Source organism: Nyctibius grandis, chromosome 7 (genome assembly GCF_013368605.1).
Source record: "Nyctibius grandis isolate bNycGra1 chromosome 7, bNycGra1.pri, whole genome shotgun sequence".
NCBI lineage: Eukaryota > Metazoa > Chordata > Aves > Nyctibiiformes > Nyctibiidae > Nyctibius > Nyctibius grandis.
This window is the reverse complement of record NC_090664.1, coordinates 30,159,664-30,179,050: the sequence shown is the minus strand read 5'-3', so window position 1 is coordinate 30,179,050 and position 19,387 is coordinate 30,159,664. Positions and strand designations below refer to the sequence as shown.

The 19,387-nt window shown below is 39.3% G+C and overlaps 1 protein-coding gene across 3 annotated transcripts in view; it reads right to left on the bottom strand.

The window, feature by feature from the left end:
* Positions 1–12,262: 12,262 nt before the first annotated feature.
* COL28A1 (collagen type XXVIII alpha 1 chain) overlaps positions 12,263–19,387 on the bottom strand; it is a 114,526-nt gene continuing 107,401 nt past the window's right edge. For all 3 annotated transcript variants that reach the window (XM_068405316.1, XM_068405315.1, XM_068405314.1), the window contains 5 exons: positions 18,584–19,138; positions 17,209–17,396; positions 14,691–14,907; positions 14,045–14,221; positions 12,263–13,102 (listed from right to left, as the gene is read on the bottom strand). In XM_068405316.1, coding sequence (XP_068261417.1) covers positions 14,049–14,221; positions 14,691–14,907; positions 17,209–17,396; positions 18,584–19,138 — 1,133 coding nt within the window. In that variant the 3' untranslated portion in view covers positions 12,263–13,102; positions 14,045–14,048. The remainder of the gene's footprint in view (positions 13,103–14,044; positions 14,222–14,690; positions 14,908–17,208; positions 17,397–18,583; positions 19,139–19,387) is intronic.

The following is a 19,387-nucleotide window of genomic DNA, read 5'->3' as shown; positions in this document are numbered from 1 at the left end:
AGTGAGATACTATTCAACAAAGGTAAGCTGTCATAACCTGCTCACTTACAGAAAGCTTCATTGGCTCAAGGGAATTTTCCTAGAGTTCTTCTCTGTCCTCTGGCTTGAACTAAAAAGAAATGTAAGTAAATATCTTGCACCCAGGGACTGCTAAGTTTGTTCTAAGCTGCGGGGAAGGTAAGCCTGCGTATTGCTGGTTCCAGCTCTGGTTGCAAAATGCTTAGCAGTCTGTCCTCCTCTTTGACAATGTTTCACCTTAATGAGGCCCTTCTGTGGGTTCCAGAAATTTGATAGTGAGAGACTTATTCTGACAACTATTATGAGGAATAAGTGAGAAAATCAGAGCCCTGCAGTGAACGTTTTCATAGTTCCACATATAAAGTAATTTAAGATTGACATGGGAAAACAGCTGGATTGTGGGATCTCACTTCTAGGTGTTAGGGGGTGGCTGGTGTTTGTAAAGGAAAAGTGGTTATTTAATTCAGAAATGTAGCCTGAGCTCTTCATTTTTTCAGCTAATATGTATTCCTGCAAGACTGCTTGAAGTGCCAATAAAAATAAATTGTAGAGATGCTCTCAATGCCAGTTAGACAAAACGTGGCAGGGAGACTACTCCCACGTATACTTTTGCTAGCACTAGCGTTCAGATCTGATGTGGTTTTGAGCTGTGACCCACATGCTTTCCTTTTAACTCTTCTTCCCAGCCTCCCTCAGCCTCCTGTTCCATTGTGTGTAACACTCCTCTTTTGTGGTGAAACTACAAGCTATGAAGTACAGCCCCTTCTTTCCTTCCTCCCCACAAATGCTTTTCTGTAAGCTTTGTTTTATTTAGGGCGGTTGAAGCCGTGGGTGCTGGAGTCTGCACTGGTACTGACCAGAACTTCGTACCCCAGCGTCCCAGTTCTGCTTGGGGCTTCTCTGATGTGTTACACAGCTCTTGGGATGAGGAAGTGTCAGTTCTTTTGCATTTTCAAGGTGTTACCTTCTTTAGAGGTGTGATTTGTCTTTTAAGCAGATTCCCATCTTCCCCTTCCCCTTTTCCTTTCCTTTCTTTTTCTGTCAATAGTTTCACCTTCTGCTCTGCAAAGTGCTTTTTGAGGAGTAGGTGATACCAGATGGATCACTGTGATTTTCACACTCCCAAGTGGCTGTGGCTCACGTCAGGTCTGTACGTGAACAGCATGCTGCCTTCTGTGAAGTTTTACTAACTTAACATGTTTCAAAATCAGCCTAAATGAGTCACTATCAAAGCAGGAATTGGAACGATGTTTTATCATTTGGTGCTTAAAATACTTCTCAGTTTGGTAGGACAGACAGGTGGACTGGCTCCAAACTGGCACCCAGTTGTACTAAAGGTGTATGAAAAATGTTTTCCTTAGAGAAAAAGAAATTCTATGTAGAATGTTCTTCTAGAAGAAACATGAATTTTCCCGTTGTCTGTTAAGTGTTGCTACAGTCACTATCTAACTTCTTGCTTTTGCACAGAGAGGTGAACAGTCTTTTGTAAAAGTGGCAAGAGAGTTTCAAATTAAGTAGATCTGAACAGAGACGTGAGTTTCTCAGAAATGTTTGTTAAAAAGTTGGTGTGGACAGCTTGCTGCTTTCGTTTAAACTCTAGGACTTTGCTTGAGTAGGTACCTAAGTTTGCAGGGTACTGTTTTTCAGTTGTACAGAACCAAACTATGGCGCGTGTTAACCCATCACTTGGGCATCTTGAAGTCAAAAAGTCTGATTTGCTGCTTTGGATTTCTAACCTGGCTTTCAGCAACTCCTTGCCCTCTTCTGATTTCTTTCCTCTCCTAGGGTAAAATCCTAACCCACTGCAAGGAAAGGAGCTTTGTCAGTGACTCCAGTCACCTGAAGAACTGGATCAACCTCCTGCTGCTGCTGCTTCCTGGTTCCACCCTGAGTTTTCAGTGTTCCCCAACAGCTCTTTATCCTGCATGGTCTCAGGTAGTCAAGGTCTTGACTCTTCCTCCTCTGTCTAAGAACCGATTAAAAAGACTCACAAATTAATGCGCATTAGTACCCTGCACCTTTCAAACCTTGGACTATGACTTTTTTTTTCCTTTCACTGTCCCATGTGAATTCTTAACTAGGAATCACCTGAATGCTGTGCTGTTAAGTGTTGTCTTCCTGCTCCCTGCCTCTGCAGATGGAGAGCATAACATTTAAGACAAATGTTAATTTAGGGCCAAGTCCTGTGTACTTGGTAGAAATCAAAACAAATAGATGTCTCTGTAATTATTTTTTTTTTAATGAATTTTGTCTGCAAACTCCTAGTTCTACTAAGTTTAGGAGTATGACAACATTGTTAAATGTCTGTTCTCTGGCTATTCTATTGCAAGTGGAGGAGGTGGCTGTAAACTGGAGCCCATATCCTTCCTAGATGTGAGCACGCTGCAGGGATTAAGCATTGCATCGTTTGAGAATCCCACCTGAGGGTCTGAAATTTTCCCAGCACAGAAGCATGCTTTATCAGCACCAGTGGTTTGAGCATTTACCATTGAAAACAGCAGGTTTCATATATTCTGCTGTGGATTCTGTTGAAATTGTAACTGAAATACAATTAGTGTTTCAAGGACATGTAGGGTAATCATGTCTAAAACCAATTTTCAAACACCGTTTAGAAAAGCTAACTCTTCTGTTCAGAAGCTGGCAGTGCTTCAACGTGAACAAAGAAGCCTTTTGTTCCTATTTGTCAATGTTACCCCAGTTTTTAGCAGAGAAGAGGTAGTGTCTGTTTACCCAGATTAGAACATCGTTTGTCAGGCTAACCAACAGGATCCTGCTTTTAAAGGATTTCCCTGTCAGCTCTCTTGGGCTTTATGAGCTTTACCTTTGTCAGCTTTCAAAGCTGCATTTCGTGCATCTTGTTCAGACTCATTCAAGTAAATGTTGCTCAAAATGCATTGGGTGTCTTCATTTTAGGTAAGCTTCATGATCTGTAAATGCAGTTGTCTTATCAAACGTAGACCAGAATGTTCACAAATTGACGCCAGTCCCAGTGGGAGAAGTCTCATGCATCAGCTGTAGCTTCTTGCTTTAAAACCATCATCATGGAAGTAGCATTTGTGTCTTCTTAATCACTGTACAACTACACTTTCTCCATGAGAGTGAGTTAGATTCACTGACCCTTTATTATTTTACATAATCCTATTGTAGTTGCAGAAAAATCCCATTGCAAATGCAATTACGCCACTCCATGCTTTAGCCAGCACTTCTTGTCCAAGGAGCTTTCAGCCACACCAATTGAAAAGCAATACCTTATAGATGTGTGGTGGCTCTCTGGTTTGATCTGGGCTTTGCCACACTGATCAGTCCTGCAGCGGAGAGTGTCGGTAGTGCTGAATATTTTTTGGAGGAGTCAGAGTAGTGGATTTCATGTATATTTTCAGCAAAGCTTTTAAAAAGATCCATATGTACTAGTGGCAGGACGCCACCCTGAACACTCAGTCCTCGTGAGCCTCAAAGAAGGGGAGGGAGCATGAGTTACTCTTACATGTAGCATCTAGGAATTTTACTGCTGACATCACTGTAAAATGAGGAAACTGTTACAAATGTTTACCAGCATGAAAAAAATGAAATCACGTTTGGAAAAAGGATGTATTTGCTGTGTCCTATTAGCCAAATATATTTGTGGGCTAGATGCCTCAGCCCGGGAGAGAGCAAGAAAGCTATTGCAACATATAAATGAACCGAAAATGTTGAGTGGTCCTATGGCTTTTGCAATTAAACATAGGTTAATTACATACGTTCAGCTGGACCTCCTACTATTTTGTGTTCTAAACATATAATTATGTGCTGTACAAGTAGCATCTCTAAGACGACCATAGGAAAAAAAAAATGCAAGTATGGGGAATGTGGATGTCCCATGCCGATACATCAGTCAGTAGTAGCAGAGACATTCTACCGTGACTGAAGGAGAGGACAAGCGCTTTTGAGTTTACACTTTTGTATTATGCTGCTGCCTGGACCACTGAATTCCAACATCTGTTCCAGCTGAGGCATCTCATCAAGGGAACACCTTCATGGTGGGTTTTCCCTGGTCAGCTGCAATCCTTCGTACTCCCTGCTGCTGGGCAGCCCCTTCTCTATTTAATGCCTGCCCAGGTCTTTTCATCTGACTGCCCCGACTGCACTCAGGAGCTTTGGGCTGTTCAAGAGGGTCAGGTTTGAGGATGAGGCTCACTTTCATAAGATATTTGCCTGTATGCAGGAGCATAGAGGCTTGAGTAACCCAATCCAACCTTGTAGCTGACTGTCTGACCTTTAAACCGTGACACTGACTCTCCTTTGAGTGGGCATCCTGGATGGACTAGATGACTTCTGTGGTCTTTTCCTACCTGAGTTATCCTACAATCCCCAAATGTTTTGTCACCTTTGCAGGGACATGTTTTGCCACCTGCGTGTGTTCTCTTCAGCTCCTCCAGGTCCTCTTGGTCCCTGCTGCTTCTTTGCAGTTGGCTCCCTTCTGCAGCCCAGAGAGCCCATGCCTGACTACCGGCAGGGCTGTCTTGTGCCCATCTCATCCTTCATGCGTTTTCACTTTCTTCCTTTCCTTCCAGAGGAACAGTGGTATCATGGAAGCTCTGCTTATCATTCCGAATATTACTACACAAAACAGCTCTTTTATATGTCCCATTTTATAGAAAGGGCAGTTAGGCTGCTCTGTTTTAGCTCAATGCTAGTGTGTACTATTTCCATCACGTGGGGAAGGGACTGTTCTGCTGCATCATATAAATGACTAACTATAAGTTGAGTTTGCCCTCCTTCCAGTGTTGTATTCTGGTTAATGCACGCTGGGTTTTATGGGTGTAAAGGTTCCCTTCTCCCTCTGTTCCTGTACAATAGTTGTGCCTGTTGCTTGCTGAACATGCAGATCATGTTTCCTCAGTGTGCAGAGCTAGGAGGTCAACTCTGGTATTGGCACAGTTCCTTTGTCTGTTACAAAAGCTTCTAATCTCTGATATCTGGCAGGTAGCTGCTATTAAAAATGCCATAAAAATTATTATAGGCAATGTGAGAACAAGATCCAAAACAGTTTTTCCCATGTGGAAGTAATAAAGTGTCTTCACAGGGGCCTGTGCTGCCTGCAGCACCTGTGCCTGACTTAAGGCCAGTGCTTAAGAATCACTTGTTGTAATTCCTAAAAAAGCAGATACATAAAGAACAGCAAACAAATGCAACAAGGCAGGAGACACTTTCCCTTGATGTTCGGTTCAGCATTATGCTGACATTTAGCGCTTCACTGCCGTTTCACAAATACATCTGTTCCGTGTTAGAGGAGGAAGGAAGCTGGTTAAAGCAAGCACAGTTAAAGCAGCACAGTCAGTATCCAAACACTTTACATCGAGACCCACAGGAGGAAGCATCCAAACAAATACTTGCCACCCTATGATAACCAGCTGGCAAGTAGAGTGTCTGAGGACAGGTGGAGACCAAGGTGTGCTACTAACATGGCGTGAGTGTGAAAGGTCAACACACACCCGAGAGTGAGAATGATCCTGATGCGATGAAATGAGTTTTATATCACAAGTAACTTCTAGATCTGATGTTAACGCTGCCCTCTCCCATTGCTGCTCTTTGATTAATAGATGTGGCTCTATCAAAAGCTGGAAGGGGCTCTCGTTACAGAATAGGATGCTACAGAAAACAGTGTAAGATACGTAAAAGTGAAAATATTTCCCTGTACAAATTATACCAATTTAAAAAAAAGGAATTTAGTGAAATGATGTTCACAGAATGAAGCTGCCTTCTCAGGGGTGTAAGGTGAGAAAGCTTTACAGAGAACGGGTGTGTTGGTGGAGCATTGCTAGTTTGAGCTGACTGGATGGTAGGAAGGTAGTTCAGCTTGTACCACAGGTAGTATCCAGGAGGGGTCATGCTGGGTGCATCGAGGCACCATCCCAAAGCAGAGATCAAAGTCTTTACTCCTGTCTCAGACCTCCTTGCACCTCCCTGCACACCAGTTCAGAGCTCTGGTAATGTACACAAAATGTAATTTTGTGAGATGAATTAAGAGGTGATTTAAAAGTCCCCAACCAGCTACTGCTGCTGAGCTGAGTTTTGGAGGTTGTTAATTCCATATCATTTGTAAAAACCTTTTGATGTGTTGCTGTTTGTTTTAGGGAGGCATTTTGTTGTTTTCCTCCTGGTGGCACTGTAGGATAAAGCTGTGGTCGCTGGGGCCCTGTACTGCAGCTGCATGGTTATAGATGCTGGGATTTCTTTTCACTGACGTGACAGGTTCTGTAAAGCTTGACTTGGGGACCAGTACAACATCCTTACTCCATGTTAACCTAAATTACTGATGTGGACTTTTAACTTAGTGAAGGAAAATTTTGTTGGGTGATTTTCCTTCTCTTAAAAAGAAAAGTTTCAACCAGCTTATGAATTGTAAACAAGTCCAACACATTACTGAGCGTGTCAAAAAAGCTCAAAAAAGCATGACATGTGACTACTCAGTTCTCAAGGATCCTCCTCAAAGAATGGTTTTGACTCACACAAGTTCACGTACCTGCTCTAAAATACCCATTGATTACTGTGACTTTGGTTGATTATATTGTACTGTTTATCCAGAACAAAACTTGAAGATTTCTATTTGCAGATGTGATATTCCCTTCAGGCAGAGCGCAGTTCTGCCTCCAGCACAGCCCTCGTCAGGACGCTTTCCGCTTATTACAGCGGCTTGTGTATTTTGGCAGCCTGTGCCTCAAGTAATTTATAATCTGCACAGTTATGGGGCACGCAGCCTGGTGGAGTCCCAGTTGTAGTTCTCTGAGGTTCATTGCTATGAAAATATTCATTTTCAAAACCAGATTTTATAGGTGAATCTTATTATGCCTGAATTAATTGGAAAATACAGCCTTTCTGGTCAGCAGAAATATATTTTACCTATTAATTTATGATGTAGTTAAAACTGATAGAAGCTATCCTTTGGGAAAACACGATGTACTAGGGAGTTGCGCTGAATGAAACAAGGAGTAGCTGAAACTGCCAATTATGTCATGATGGTAATTCAGAAGAATTACTAGCTATTTGCTTTCCATGGAAAAATTGCTAGCTGTCCCCTGCCCCGCTCTCCACACAATCTTCTAACTAAATATAAATTATAGTTCTTCAGGGTTTTTGCTGCTTAATCACAGATTCATTTCTTGTTCATTTGGGGGGATCTTTTATTGCTCTGTCTGAACCTCATGAAGGAACGTTGTGATTCATAAATTATAACAACACATTTTGTAATTGTATGGGTAGTTATGAAATTACTCTATCTCACTCCAGAATACAGATTGAGTATTTAATAACTTAATTACAGGGTTATCCTGAGTGATTTGACTTGTGTTGTTGAGTTTACGATTTGGTATTTATGCCTTTTTTTTCCAACTGGCACTCTTTCCTAACATGCTTTATATTTCCTGCATACTCATACATTTTAGAATGTAGTTTTTGCTGAGATTCAGTGTGTAACTATAGGGTAATGGGGTTGTTAGGAGTTTAAAGCATAACATGCATTATACCTTTCCCTTGTAGGTGCTGTTTTTACTCCTCTGCTATTCTTAATAAGAATTAAAAGACAAATTTTCTGCTTAGCTTTTTTGGCCAGATTAGTTGGCTGCTTTATCCATGTTGTTTTAGAGATGTTAATAATCAATTAAACAGAAGGCCTTCTTTTAATACTGACATATATTTCATAATCTCATTTCCTATACTTTATATTAAAGAAATCAGAGCTGTATGCTTCTGCTCATGCACTGCTCACTTCTCCTGATACTGCTTCTCCTGTCTTGCATATAAAAAGCATTTCTGAACATAAATTTGACCAGATAATCTGCTGATTTTTCAGCATCTCCTACAATTTTTCAAGAATTTTGAGTGTTCTACATGGTTACATGTTAACTGATGGAAATGTTCAGCAAATATTCGCATCAACTGATGGATCTTTATGTAAATCACAAAGAACATTTTCCAGTGCTTTGCCAATAGCTTTGTTTATAATTTGCCATCCAAGGGCCGGTGAAAGGGGTAGAAACCATGAAACCCTGCAGTCACCTAACAAGGTCCAGGTTTATTTGGGAAGCGGGGTTTGTAAGGGGTTAGTAATCACCAAGCGGAGCAGTAAGCCCTGTTGTGTTAGACAGGACACAGGTCATCAGTGATGAGAGAGCAAAGGCACCCGCTGCTGGAGGAAATGCAAGAAACAACTAAGCAGATTGAGACCACAGCTCTTACTGCTGGTTTTCTGGGGAGAGGTTTCTGAAAAGATAGTGAGATCCTCATGATTTTTAGTTTAGCTTGTGCTTTTGTGAAAAGAACCGTGTTCATGTGTTCAATTCATTTTTAATCTAAGCACTTCCCACAGAAATGTGTGCTAAAACCTAGAAACAGTTCACTGTGGAGACATGTTAGCACAGAGGCATAAGTGAAAACTATAATTCTGCCATAACTATGATGGTTTTTGCCAGTCTGTAAAAGGAGCTGGTTATATTTTGTATGCAAACCTGAAAATAGTCAATATAGGCTTAGGACGTCTTCTGTAAATGTGTGTACAGAAGTGACATTTCTGTGTGAGGCTGTCTGTACTTTAAATTTCAAAATGGATTTTCACTTTTGTGTAAGTAAAATGCACCAGCAAAACCGTAAGGATCTGCCTGAAGCTCTCAGTTAACTCTCCAACTAAATAGCGCAAGATGAACGCAAGGGTGCATTGTCTAGCTACCAAGTATGATAGCTGAGATGTCTGCTTACGTTTGCAGTTTCAAAACCTTGATCTGCTGCAGATTCAGCTTCAGCAGCAGCTGGAAGAGCTCTGCAACTGGACAGGGAAAATGTAGGTCTGAGGAGACTGAACTGATTATAAAGGAGATTTAATAGGAAGCTGCAGGAGGAGTAACAGTAGACAATGAGGGTGTCAAAGATCTCAGTGCTGAGCTACTGTATCTCATGTGTCAGGAGATCTTAGAAAAGGGGCTTTACTTGCAGGCAGAGCTGGGGTTTCCCAGCCCACACACCTGCCCGTAAAGAATTTCACTAGGCATGGGGAAGTTATTTGTTTTGTTTTTAATAAAGGATGTTAAAAAATTTATTGAGTTACCTGTGAGAACTTGAACTATGTGAGCTGGATGCCTTTGGAAGCCTTGAGGAAGATGTGCTGTATGTACAGATGGCACCAACAGAGCTAAGAAAGTTGCTAAGCAAGAAAAGTGCAGGAACGCTGCAATAAATCTATACTGCCCATAAAATCTTTCTTTTAAAAAAGTGGATGCTGGTCTCAGCCATGCTATCAGTAGTGTCTTTTTTTTTTTTCCTTCCCCCCCCACCCAAGCAATGTCTTTGACAGCAACTTCCAAATGAGGAAATGTAATCAGTTTTCCGAGGCTGTTCGAAACTGCAGTGCAGGAAATGCTGTGTATCTGCAGTCAATTTAGGGTGACAGAGAGGAAATTTGAAGATGTAGAAGAAATGGGGGAGTGCAGACAGCAGGACGGTCAATGAACAGGCAGTGTTATTAAACACTCTGAATGGGCCCTAGGGACCAGCAGTGACTGAACTGGGTTAAGGCAAAAGATGAATTCAGTTTGATAGTTGTTAGCCAGAGACTGGTAGTTTCTCAAAGTGAAAAGCTGCTGCTGTTCAACGATGAGCAGATGGGGTACTATTTTCTTGATAATTTTTGAAGTATTTTTCTGAATTGTTAGAAGCAAGGATGTCAGAAAAAGAATTCACCTTGTAACGATCAGTTCTATAGAAATGAAAAGCCTCTATTATTCGCCACCATTTTTAGCTTTTAGGTTTATAGAATTTGGCCTCGTCTAGCAGAAGATTTAAGGATTTCATGATTAAAACTATTCTTGCCTTTAAAATTAGCCTGTGATGTAAATAAAGGGTTTGTTTGTTTGCCAGTGGAAACTGTAATGCTTTCAGTTAGTAATGATGTTTTATGATTTTACACAACTCGAGAATAAAGCAGTGGACACTTGGCAAGAGGTGCCCTCTCCTGGTTTAGTGACGCAGGACACCCTTGAGGATTCAGAGCTGGGTGAGGAGACACAGGAGCCACCGCTGCCAGTCACTGCTGACACATTTAGAGAAGAGGTGTCCTTTCAGCAGGGACTTATGTGCTTTTTCATGGTTTACTAAATATCAGAGCCTACATCCAGAGTTTGCAGTCTGGGGATTCACAGAAAGAGCTGAATAGAAAAGGATGCTTATTTCAGGATAATCTGATTTGAACAAAATACAATTTTAAAAAAACCCTTTATAGCCTTCACTTTTGCCTCTTTGCTACAAAAGGTTTAGTCAACTCCGCCTGAACATGGAAAAGAAAGCAGTGACTCTCTGGATTATACTGGTTTGATTGCATTGAGAAGATTCCTTGCATACATCTTAAAGAGTAACTGCTTTTTTTTTTTTTATCATTGTTATGTAGCAAACAGTGTCACTATTTGTACTTATTAAAGCTTGTCAATTTTACCAGAAAGAAGTTTTGCACTAAACATTACAGAAGATACAATTGCAAATCCATAACTTAAATTCCCAAATTCATTATCTCCAGTATTTCTTCAACAAGACATCTCTCTCTGTCTGGAGATCTGGAACTGAACACAACAGCTAATCCCATCCCTGAAGCAACTGCCCAAGCACAGAAGATGAGAACAGATGTGAAAGATCCTGCAAATTCCTAGACTTCCCTGCATTTCCAGTGGGCTTTGCTGCTGTGGGTTTCCAGGAGCAGCTAAACCTAAAATATTCCTGGCAGGCGTGAAATGAAGTGGATCTTGGAACCTGTTACCCTCAGAGGTTTTTGACAGCTCTCCATAAGGTAATCTACAGTAGAGTTTAACTGTGCAAATTTTCCATCTTTTCTGGAGGAAAAGATCTTTCCTCTGTATCTTCATCTGGATATGTACCTCTATCCCTGTATCTACATACCTCTCTCTCTCTCTCTCTCTCTCTCTCTCTCTCTCATTATCTAGCTATGCCTCCAACTTAAAAAACTTGCTTGCTGAAGTGTAGGATGTGACACTTACCGTTACTGACTCCAGGCTGCTGTGGGGTGAGGGTCCTCTTGGGATGGGGGGTGATGATGGTGACTTTTTTTTCTTCAGATGATTTTTTTCTTCTTTTGAGGGTCATATTTTGTGCTAATCTTTTTCTTAAAAATGTTCGCACTGCCTCTTTGTTTTAGTATTTCTTACATTGCCTTTGTCATCTAACTGAAATGAATTCTGAATACTGGATTTGAGACCTAGCCTAGAGAAAAAGTCTCTCAATACATCTTTCAGGTTTGATAGTATGTTAACATTATATTTTAGTATGATGTTTTAAGTTTAGAATCTACTGTTTCCAGTCAATTTGAAAGCATCATTGTGTTCATCTCTCTTACTCTTCTTTTTCCCTAAACTTTGTGTTTATTCCTCTCTTGTTTTGGGTATCTGTTCACTATTAAAGGTCTCCAGCGCGTTGATATTCTTGGTATGATGGCACTGGCTTTACTACTGAGCAGTGGTTTGATTCTTTCCATAATCTTTTTTGTGCCACTAGTAGGCAGTTTGTTTGCTTGAAACCTTTTGACCTTTTATTTTATTTGCTGCTTATGTCCAGCTTTATATGTAGCTGATTTTATCACAAGATCCCATCTATATAATTTGTTGTATAATTTGAAGCAATTTATTTTTCTGATGCAAAGATCCCTAACAGACTTACTAAAAGTTGTGACAAATTTTACTTTTTGATTTTTTTTTTTTTCTGTGAAAGGAAACTAGTTCTTGATTTCAACAGCTTGACTTTTGTTCTACACTGTTGAGTCTCTTCATTTTCAGGATATCACAGGACTCATAGTACAAGGTAGCGTCCTTGAGTTTTACTGTTCCACGTCACACAGAAATTAATTGTGCCATCAGGATTTTTTTGAGTGATCATCATGTTAGTTCTGAGTATAATAAGAGCAGGATGCTTTTTGGGGGCTGCTGTCAGTTTTTTCTTTTCTAATTTGAAACTCACTAACAAGGCCAGATTTTTGGAAAAAAACCCAACAAACAACTTTTAAACTGTACTTCAAGCACATCTTTCCATAGAATTAGGTTTGCATCCTATCATCTTCTGCAAACAAGTTCATTTTGCATGGGGACATGCTATAATATGGTTACATGGGGGGGGGGCGAAAATTGTGCAAGCAGTTGTTTAAACATATCAAGGATTGTCCATACTGCCTGTGTAGATACTAGTCTTTTGTTTGCAAAGAAATAACAATGCATGACTCTTTATCAGGTATTGCTTTCCATTTTAATCACATGCTTATCATTTTCAGTTTTAACAATACATTCATGTGGGATTACGGCTAAAAGTAAAAAAGGATATAAGTAAACATTTATATAAATCTTTCAGTGCTTTTCCCTTTTTTAATTTAATAGCATATATTAGAGTGAAATAACTTTTTTTTCTTTAACACAGAGGCCCTGAGAAATTGAAATGTGCTGACTAGCCTAAAGAACATGAAGAATCCTGTTTTTAATGTAATTCTGAATGAAAGACCTACCTTTACAATTGAAAAGGTTATATTGATGTTAATCCAAATGCACTTTAATGGGGGGGGGGGAACCCTCTAATTACCTATAGCTGTGGTATTTACCTTCCAAAGAAGTACTCTAATTAATGGTAATCTTAATTTATGTCTCTAAATGCTATATTAAGAGTGCTAACTTCAGGAACCACTTACTCTTGTTTAAAACCAGAGCATATTTTATTCTTCCACGAGACGAAGAGACCTCTGTCATTAAATGCTAAATGTAAAAACTCCTGACATTTTAATTCTAAAAATAGGATCTCATCATTGCCACATGTAATAGTAACAAGTTAATATAAATTTGGAGGGAAAAGGCATGTTCCCATGTGTGTGTATGTGTGATTGTAAGTTATTGCTATGGTGTTGCAGATAACATATGTTATACAGGAATCTAGTTAATATGAATACCATAATGGGTAAAGCAGTAGAATGTGGTAGTAATATATTCATGTTAACATATCATTTTGGATTCTTCTCAGTCAGTTTTCTCAATACACATGGACTTCCAGGTTTAAAAACTCCAAACAGCAGTCCTTTCTAGAAGAAATAAGGAATTGTTTAATTTTCCTGAAATGTTTAGAAAAACACGCACTGCAGTTCAATAGAATTTTCCTGTACTGAAAGATGAAATAGAGTATTTAATACAATTATTGGGGATGAGCTATATGGCTTTTGTAAAGGAAGTTATGCACTACTGATAAGCAACCTCTCTGAAGTCAATGCCTCACTCACTAAGCACGTGGACCTAAGGCAGTTAATATCATCTGCTTGGATTTCCAAAACATAAGGTTTCTCCCCAAAGGAAAGTTATACTGGTTTGAGAGGGACAGTCTTCTAATTTGTAAGTAAGTGGTGAAAAGAATAAAACAAAGTAAAGGGCATAAATGGTCAGTGGAGAGAAGTTACTGGAGGATGTCCTACTCAAGATAGTTGTAAGTGATCTAGAGAAGGGAGTAAAAAGTGAGGTGACAAAGTTGGTGAGAATACTGTGTTACTCTGAAGTAGTAAAGAAAAGGGGTGACTGCAAGAAATTGCAGAAGAATCTTGTGATATTGACTGTGTAGGCTGTGAGTGGAAAAGGAAATGCGAAATAATACACAAGAGGGAAATGATCATAAATTCACATATAATATGATGGGTTCTCAGGTCATCCTATAGATGAAGTCTTGGAATGATGATCTAAGAAAACATCACCTCCAATTTCAGTAATGGTCAAAAAATCAAATACAATGTTAGAAACTGTAAGATAAGAAATAGCAAAATAGAAAACCTCACTGTGTCACTGTATAAATCCATGACTATCAAGTGCACTTCTGGTCCCATCATCTCAAAAAGGTTCAGACAAACATATCCAGGTTGATCACAGGTATAAAAGATTATATAATATGTATGTATAGTATGGGAGACATTTAAATAGGCTAAATCTTTTTAGCCTGGAAAAGAGGTGATTGAAGGGAGGACCTGATGGAGACAACTTACTTATTCATCTATCAGCGCAGGTTTCGCGACATTCTTCCTCTGTTTCAAATCTATTGTTGGTACCATTACAACCTCCGTACCAGAACTGGCCACAAGAATTGCCATTCTTGTCATAATACCATTTTACCACGTAGTCCCGACAATCCCCTGGTGTCATAGGTTCCAAGCACCTTGGATCTGAAAGTATATCAGTAAAAGTTAGCTTGGATTCTGGGGATAAGTTACGTTACCCTAGAGGTGCCTCCTACAGTAAGAAGAACACCCTTTTTTTTTTTTTTTTTTTTCTTTCTTGTAGTGCCTGGGCATATATATTTCCCTCTCAAATTTGTAGCCGAATTCCATTTCTATTAATGAGTTACCTCAACAGGCCTAAACAAATACAGGATCAGGTTGAAATAAGACTGCCTGATGTAAGAACCAAGCTGCTATTTAAATACCTAAGCACACAATTGGCAGGCAAGGGTTGTTTGTCATCTAGGTTTGAAAAATCTGGCTCTCATTGTGTGTGATGTCTGTAGATAGACCACCCAGAAAAACAAAAGGTGATAAAATCTAGTAACTACACTGGGGGAGGGAGTGGGGTTTGTTCATTGGGGGTTTTTTTTGGTGCAGACTTGCTATCCAAGGACAGTATTTATATACTCACCTTTTTGGGTTGTTCCTGCCTGTGCTTGCAACACAGTTAGGTGGTGATCTTCAGTAGCAGTTACATCGAACAAAGGACTGACAACTGGACTCTCAGGTCTGATTTCAGATATGTCATACAGCAGAGGAAATCTTGATTCTCTGTGAGCAGGGGTGGTTGCAGTGTGATCCTGAGCAGATGGCAGTGGCTCAGTATATCTGGTCTGTGGTGGACTAAGCTGCAAAAGAATTCAAAATCTCACAACTTAAAATTCTGTCTGGGCTCAGATGCTAAGAGAAAAAAATGAGAGAATTATGTAGGAAACTTTTGCTAAATAACATGTGAAAAAATACCATTAACAGCAGGCGAGTTCGGACTTCCTTCTAGTGATTACTCAGTATGTGACCATAATTTTGTGACTCTGAGAGCTGAATGAAAAGGCAAAGTTATGCCTTCGATTTTGTCACTAAGCTGAATTCATTCATGAAGCAAAATTAGTCTGTAATATAAATAAACCAAAAAAAAATGGAAGGAACTCTGGGGTAAATCAGCACTTCTTAGCATCTAGTACACTCACTGGGAATGATCTGACATCATTAATCTGTCAAGAAATGGAAAATGGCAGGCAGGAGGAACAGGGTACTTGTTATTGATAGAAAAACACATGCATATTATGCTTCTCCAAAGATCTTTTTAGATGTGGAATCCCTTGAGTATAGCAAAAATTTCCAAAACTTGTGTTATGGGAACCACATCCTATTAATAAGATTGTCTCATAGAGGTGTCCTTGCCTGTATCAAGCCAAGTGCCAAATCACCCATTTTCCTGTTTCTAGCTAACAGCCAGTCGCTAATCTAAAATTTTAGAGTTTACCTTGATAGAAGTGTTAAGAAGCCAACCCTGCTCTTCAAATTAAGACTATTATATAAAAATTTGCCTCTCTAGTGTTTTAGTATATTCAAGAAGATTTACAAGGATCTTAGTATAGTATAGTACAAATGACTGCATTGATCCCACATGTTGATTACCTACTGAGAATAGGAAGGTATTTGATACTAGTCCGTATCTTCCCATTTACAGGCCACTGCTGACACACACAGTCAGTTTAAGAAAACTCTTCAGAGTCACTGGGACTCTGAAAATTGAAGTCTAGGTGCAATGTAAATGTGCAGACAATTCATCCAATCCTTTGCATATGGCATTTCTTCTCCCGGTCTACAAAAAGGCTGTGTTTATTTCTGATGGTAATTCCAAATGTTTTGAACATTTAACTATTACCATGGCCAGCCAGAACCAAGTGTGTGAGCATCTGATCACTTAGAAGTAATCCTATCTGTGATCCTTATCACACACTTTATAAAGTCAGCATCTATAAATCCAGGTTTACATTTATTTTTCTTAATGATACAAAATGTCAAAATTGACTCTCAGTGTCACACAGATCTGTCTGAAGGTATTACAAGCCCCAGACCTAAATCAATCACACCTAGTGAGTGATCCCTATGAATATGAGGGAGCTCGTATTCAAAGACATTAAACTGAATTTTGAAAGTGAACTATTTAATTATGAATGATATTACATAAACAATAAGCCAAAGGATTAATATTGGCTAATCCATTGACTCCTCTACAATAAGTCATTAATATTTAATTAGCTCCAATTGGTATTCAATTCACTTAATATTTAAATACCAGTATCATGGTCTGCTATATCCATTCCATGTAGCCACAGAGGTTTATGCATCAAATATTTCAATAGTTTACTCAACAGGTTATAGGGGCAAACAATGCTCAGTTTTTATCATTGACTACTTTTAGGTAAAGCAATAAAAACACCCTAGAGAGTTAGTGCTGATATACTGCAAAGGTGACAAATATCCTACTCTGATGCTAAGATAGTGGCTGAAAAATACCAAAAACCTAATAAGGCAACGAAGGTGATACACACATGCAGAAAATATTTATCTATTGCATTAAAACTCCACCTGTCCCGTCCATCTGTGCAGCAGCACCGTGTTGGAGGCCAGAACCCCAATGCAGGGCAGGAGGAATTTAAAGCTGGAGAACGAAGAGTAACATGAATGTGGAGTCCTAGAAGGACAGCTCGATGTGGATAGCCAAAGAATACTGAAGGCTTAATAACACCTGGAAAGTGCGTGACCACGACAAGAAGCATTGTACTAACAATCAGCTTGGACATAAAGAAATGCCTTATACACTATGTATGTGCCTCAATAGAGACGTATCTGTAAGATTGCAAACTCACTTCTAAGATCAATAAGAACTACAAAAAATATGAGGACTGTTGGCATGTATTGCAACTAAGAAACAGTATTACCCTCTTTCTTCTGTAAGCTTCTGTTCTCAACAAATAAGTTCACTGTAACTTTAAAAGTTTTGTTCAAATCTTTTGTTCTAGCCAAATGACACATTATTTGCATATTAAAAGACTGGTGAATGGTGAAATAGAGAGTATTTGAATTCAAACAAAGACACACATCTTTTAAAAACATTTGATAACTGTTACTTCTTTACTTACTGGGTAACCAATTCCTGCTGTAGGGAGCACATAAATCTCTGAAGTAGTCATTTTAGGTAACTGGCTATTAATATCTTCACTTGCAATTTCAGATTCCGGACTTGGAGACAGAGATAAAACATTATCTTTTCTGATGTAGGCTTCAGACACATTCTCACAGATTTTTGTGATCAGTTTATTTTCAAGAGCTGAAAAGATCAACAAAATGATGAAATTTATTAAGGGTAATCAAGAAAAGTCATAATGATTCACCACAAGCTTTTAGTGCAGTATTAACCCTAAATCTTTAATGACTGACAGTGACTTGTGAAAGACCATCTTCTAAAGTTATGTCATAATGCAAATGAGAAGTAATAAAGTAATGCACTCTCTGAATTATTTGATTTTAAGGCCCTTTTGTTCTTTTAAGAAGAAACAGATAAAAATACCAAGTCCCTTTTTTAAGCAGAAGTCATAGCTCAACAGCGAAGAAAAAAAAAAATAGAGTGAAGGGAAGAAACTGTTTATGTGTAAGAAGAAAAAAGAAAAACTGGGCAACACGTTCTACTTATTTGCACAGAACAATCCAGTGACTGGGAATACTTTTATGTTGAATGCTGGAGCTGGAGTCAGAGCCCTACGTTTAATCCTAGCTGGGACCAGAACCTTAGCTTGGACTCTTTTCTCACTGTTAACACCTTAAATCCAGACTTAACTCCATCCACAGACAGCATAGCAAAATAAGTTTATGCTCAGGAAAAATATACTTTATAGGGCTAGCCTGTGGTTAGTCTAGATCAATGTACCTTTTTTCATGGGTCATTATAGGTTTCTTCTGGATTTTCTCCTGATTCCAGCCACATTTTGAAATATACAATGTACTATCAGACTCCATTCCCTTGTGTGTTCCTCCACTGCTTTTCCCCTAGAATCAGGGTGAAAGTGTAGGTTTCCCTATGGCTTTCAGAAAAATACCCAAAAGAGTACTTGTAAGAGATGGTGGAAGGACTCCAAGACTGACAAGAGCCATATGAAATAGAGAGAAGGAGACAGATGTTGTGTCAAGGTGGAAGCAAATCTGCACCTCTCTGGGATGAAACCATGGGCAAGCACAAAAGGACTGTGAGGGAAGGCTGATGCAAGCTCTCACGAATGATGAGTGCCCCAAAGAAGGCCTCAGCTCAGAAAACTGTTCATTGTGTTTTATTGTTTCTGCAAGAGGTAAAAATTTGGCAAAGGTTTCATTTGGCCAAAGAAGAGAAATAGAAGAAAGAGCTGCATCCAAAAGAGAAACATAAGCTGCCACTCAGCAGCCTGCCTTGCTTTGCTACGGGAAAGGCCAAACTCTCTTATATGCTCATTTAAAGTTTCCTCTTAGTAAAATAGTTCCTATTACCTGAAAGCGTCATGAAGTCATCTATCTGGTAAACATGTTCTTCATCAGGGTCTGTTGCAATGAGCTGCATTTCTTTCAGAAAATCATCATAATGAGGATCAGTCCTTTGAACAATCCCAATGACAAATATCTCAATATTCATAGCATGGGCCTCTTCTACTATAGTATCCAGCCGTACTTTATCGCGAGTGTCCGCTTGTCCATCTGTTATTACAACAGCCACTTTTCTTACTGCCGGGCGTGCTGCCTGAAATAACTGAATGGCTTCTTGGATAGCAGAAGCTGTGTACGTGCCTTCTCCTAAGTAGGGCATTTTATCAACAGCTGATTTCAGGTATTCTTTGGTTGTGTATTGCTTCAGAGAAGACACCAACTCCACTTTATGGCTGAAGTTGATAATGCCAATGCGGGTTGTAGCGTGGTTGGCCAATATCTTGTCAATGACTGTTTTCATAAAAGTTTTGATAATATTGAAGTTATCTGGTCCAACACTTTCTGAACTGTCAATGACAAATATTAGTTCCAGTGGTGTTACTCTACATTTGACACCACAACCTAGAAGAAGAACCATTTCAGACATTGTATGAGAAACCACCTTCATAAAAATGATTGAACTTATATATCAGATTTACAGTCAGTTAAAGCTCAATTAATGAATGAATTTGTAGTTACTGATAGTGATAAACAGAAACAGAACTGGACCAAATTACTTCCAGTATAGCTCTGGCAACAGAGTGAGCATCGTTTTCACATAATGGTATCCTTACACACAAACATGCAGGGGACAAATCCATTCAGTCAATA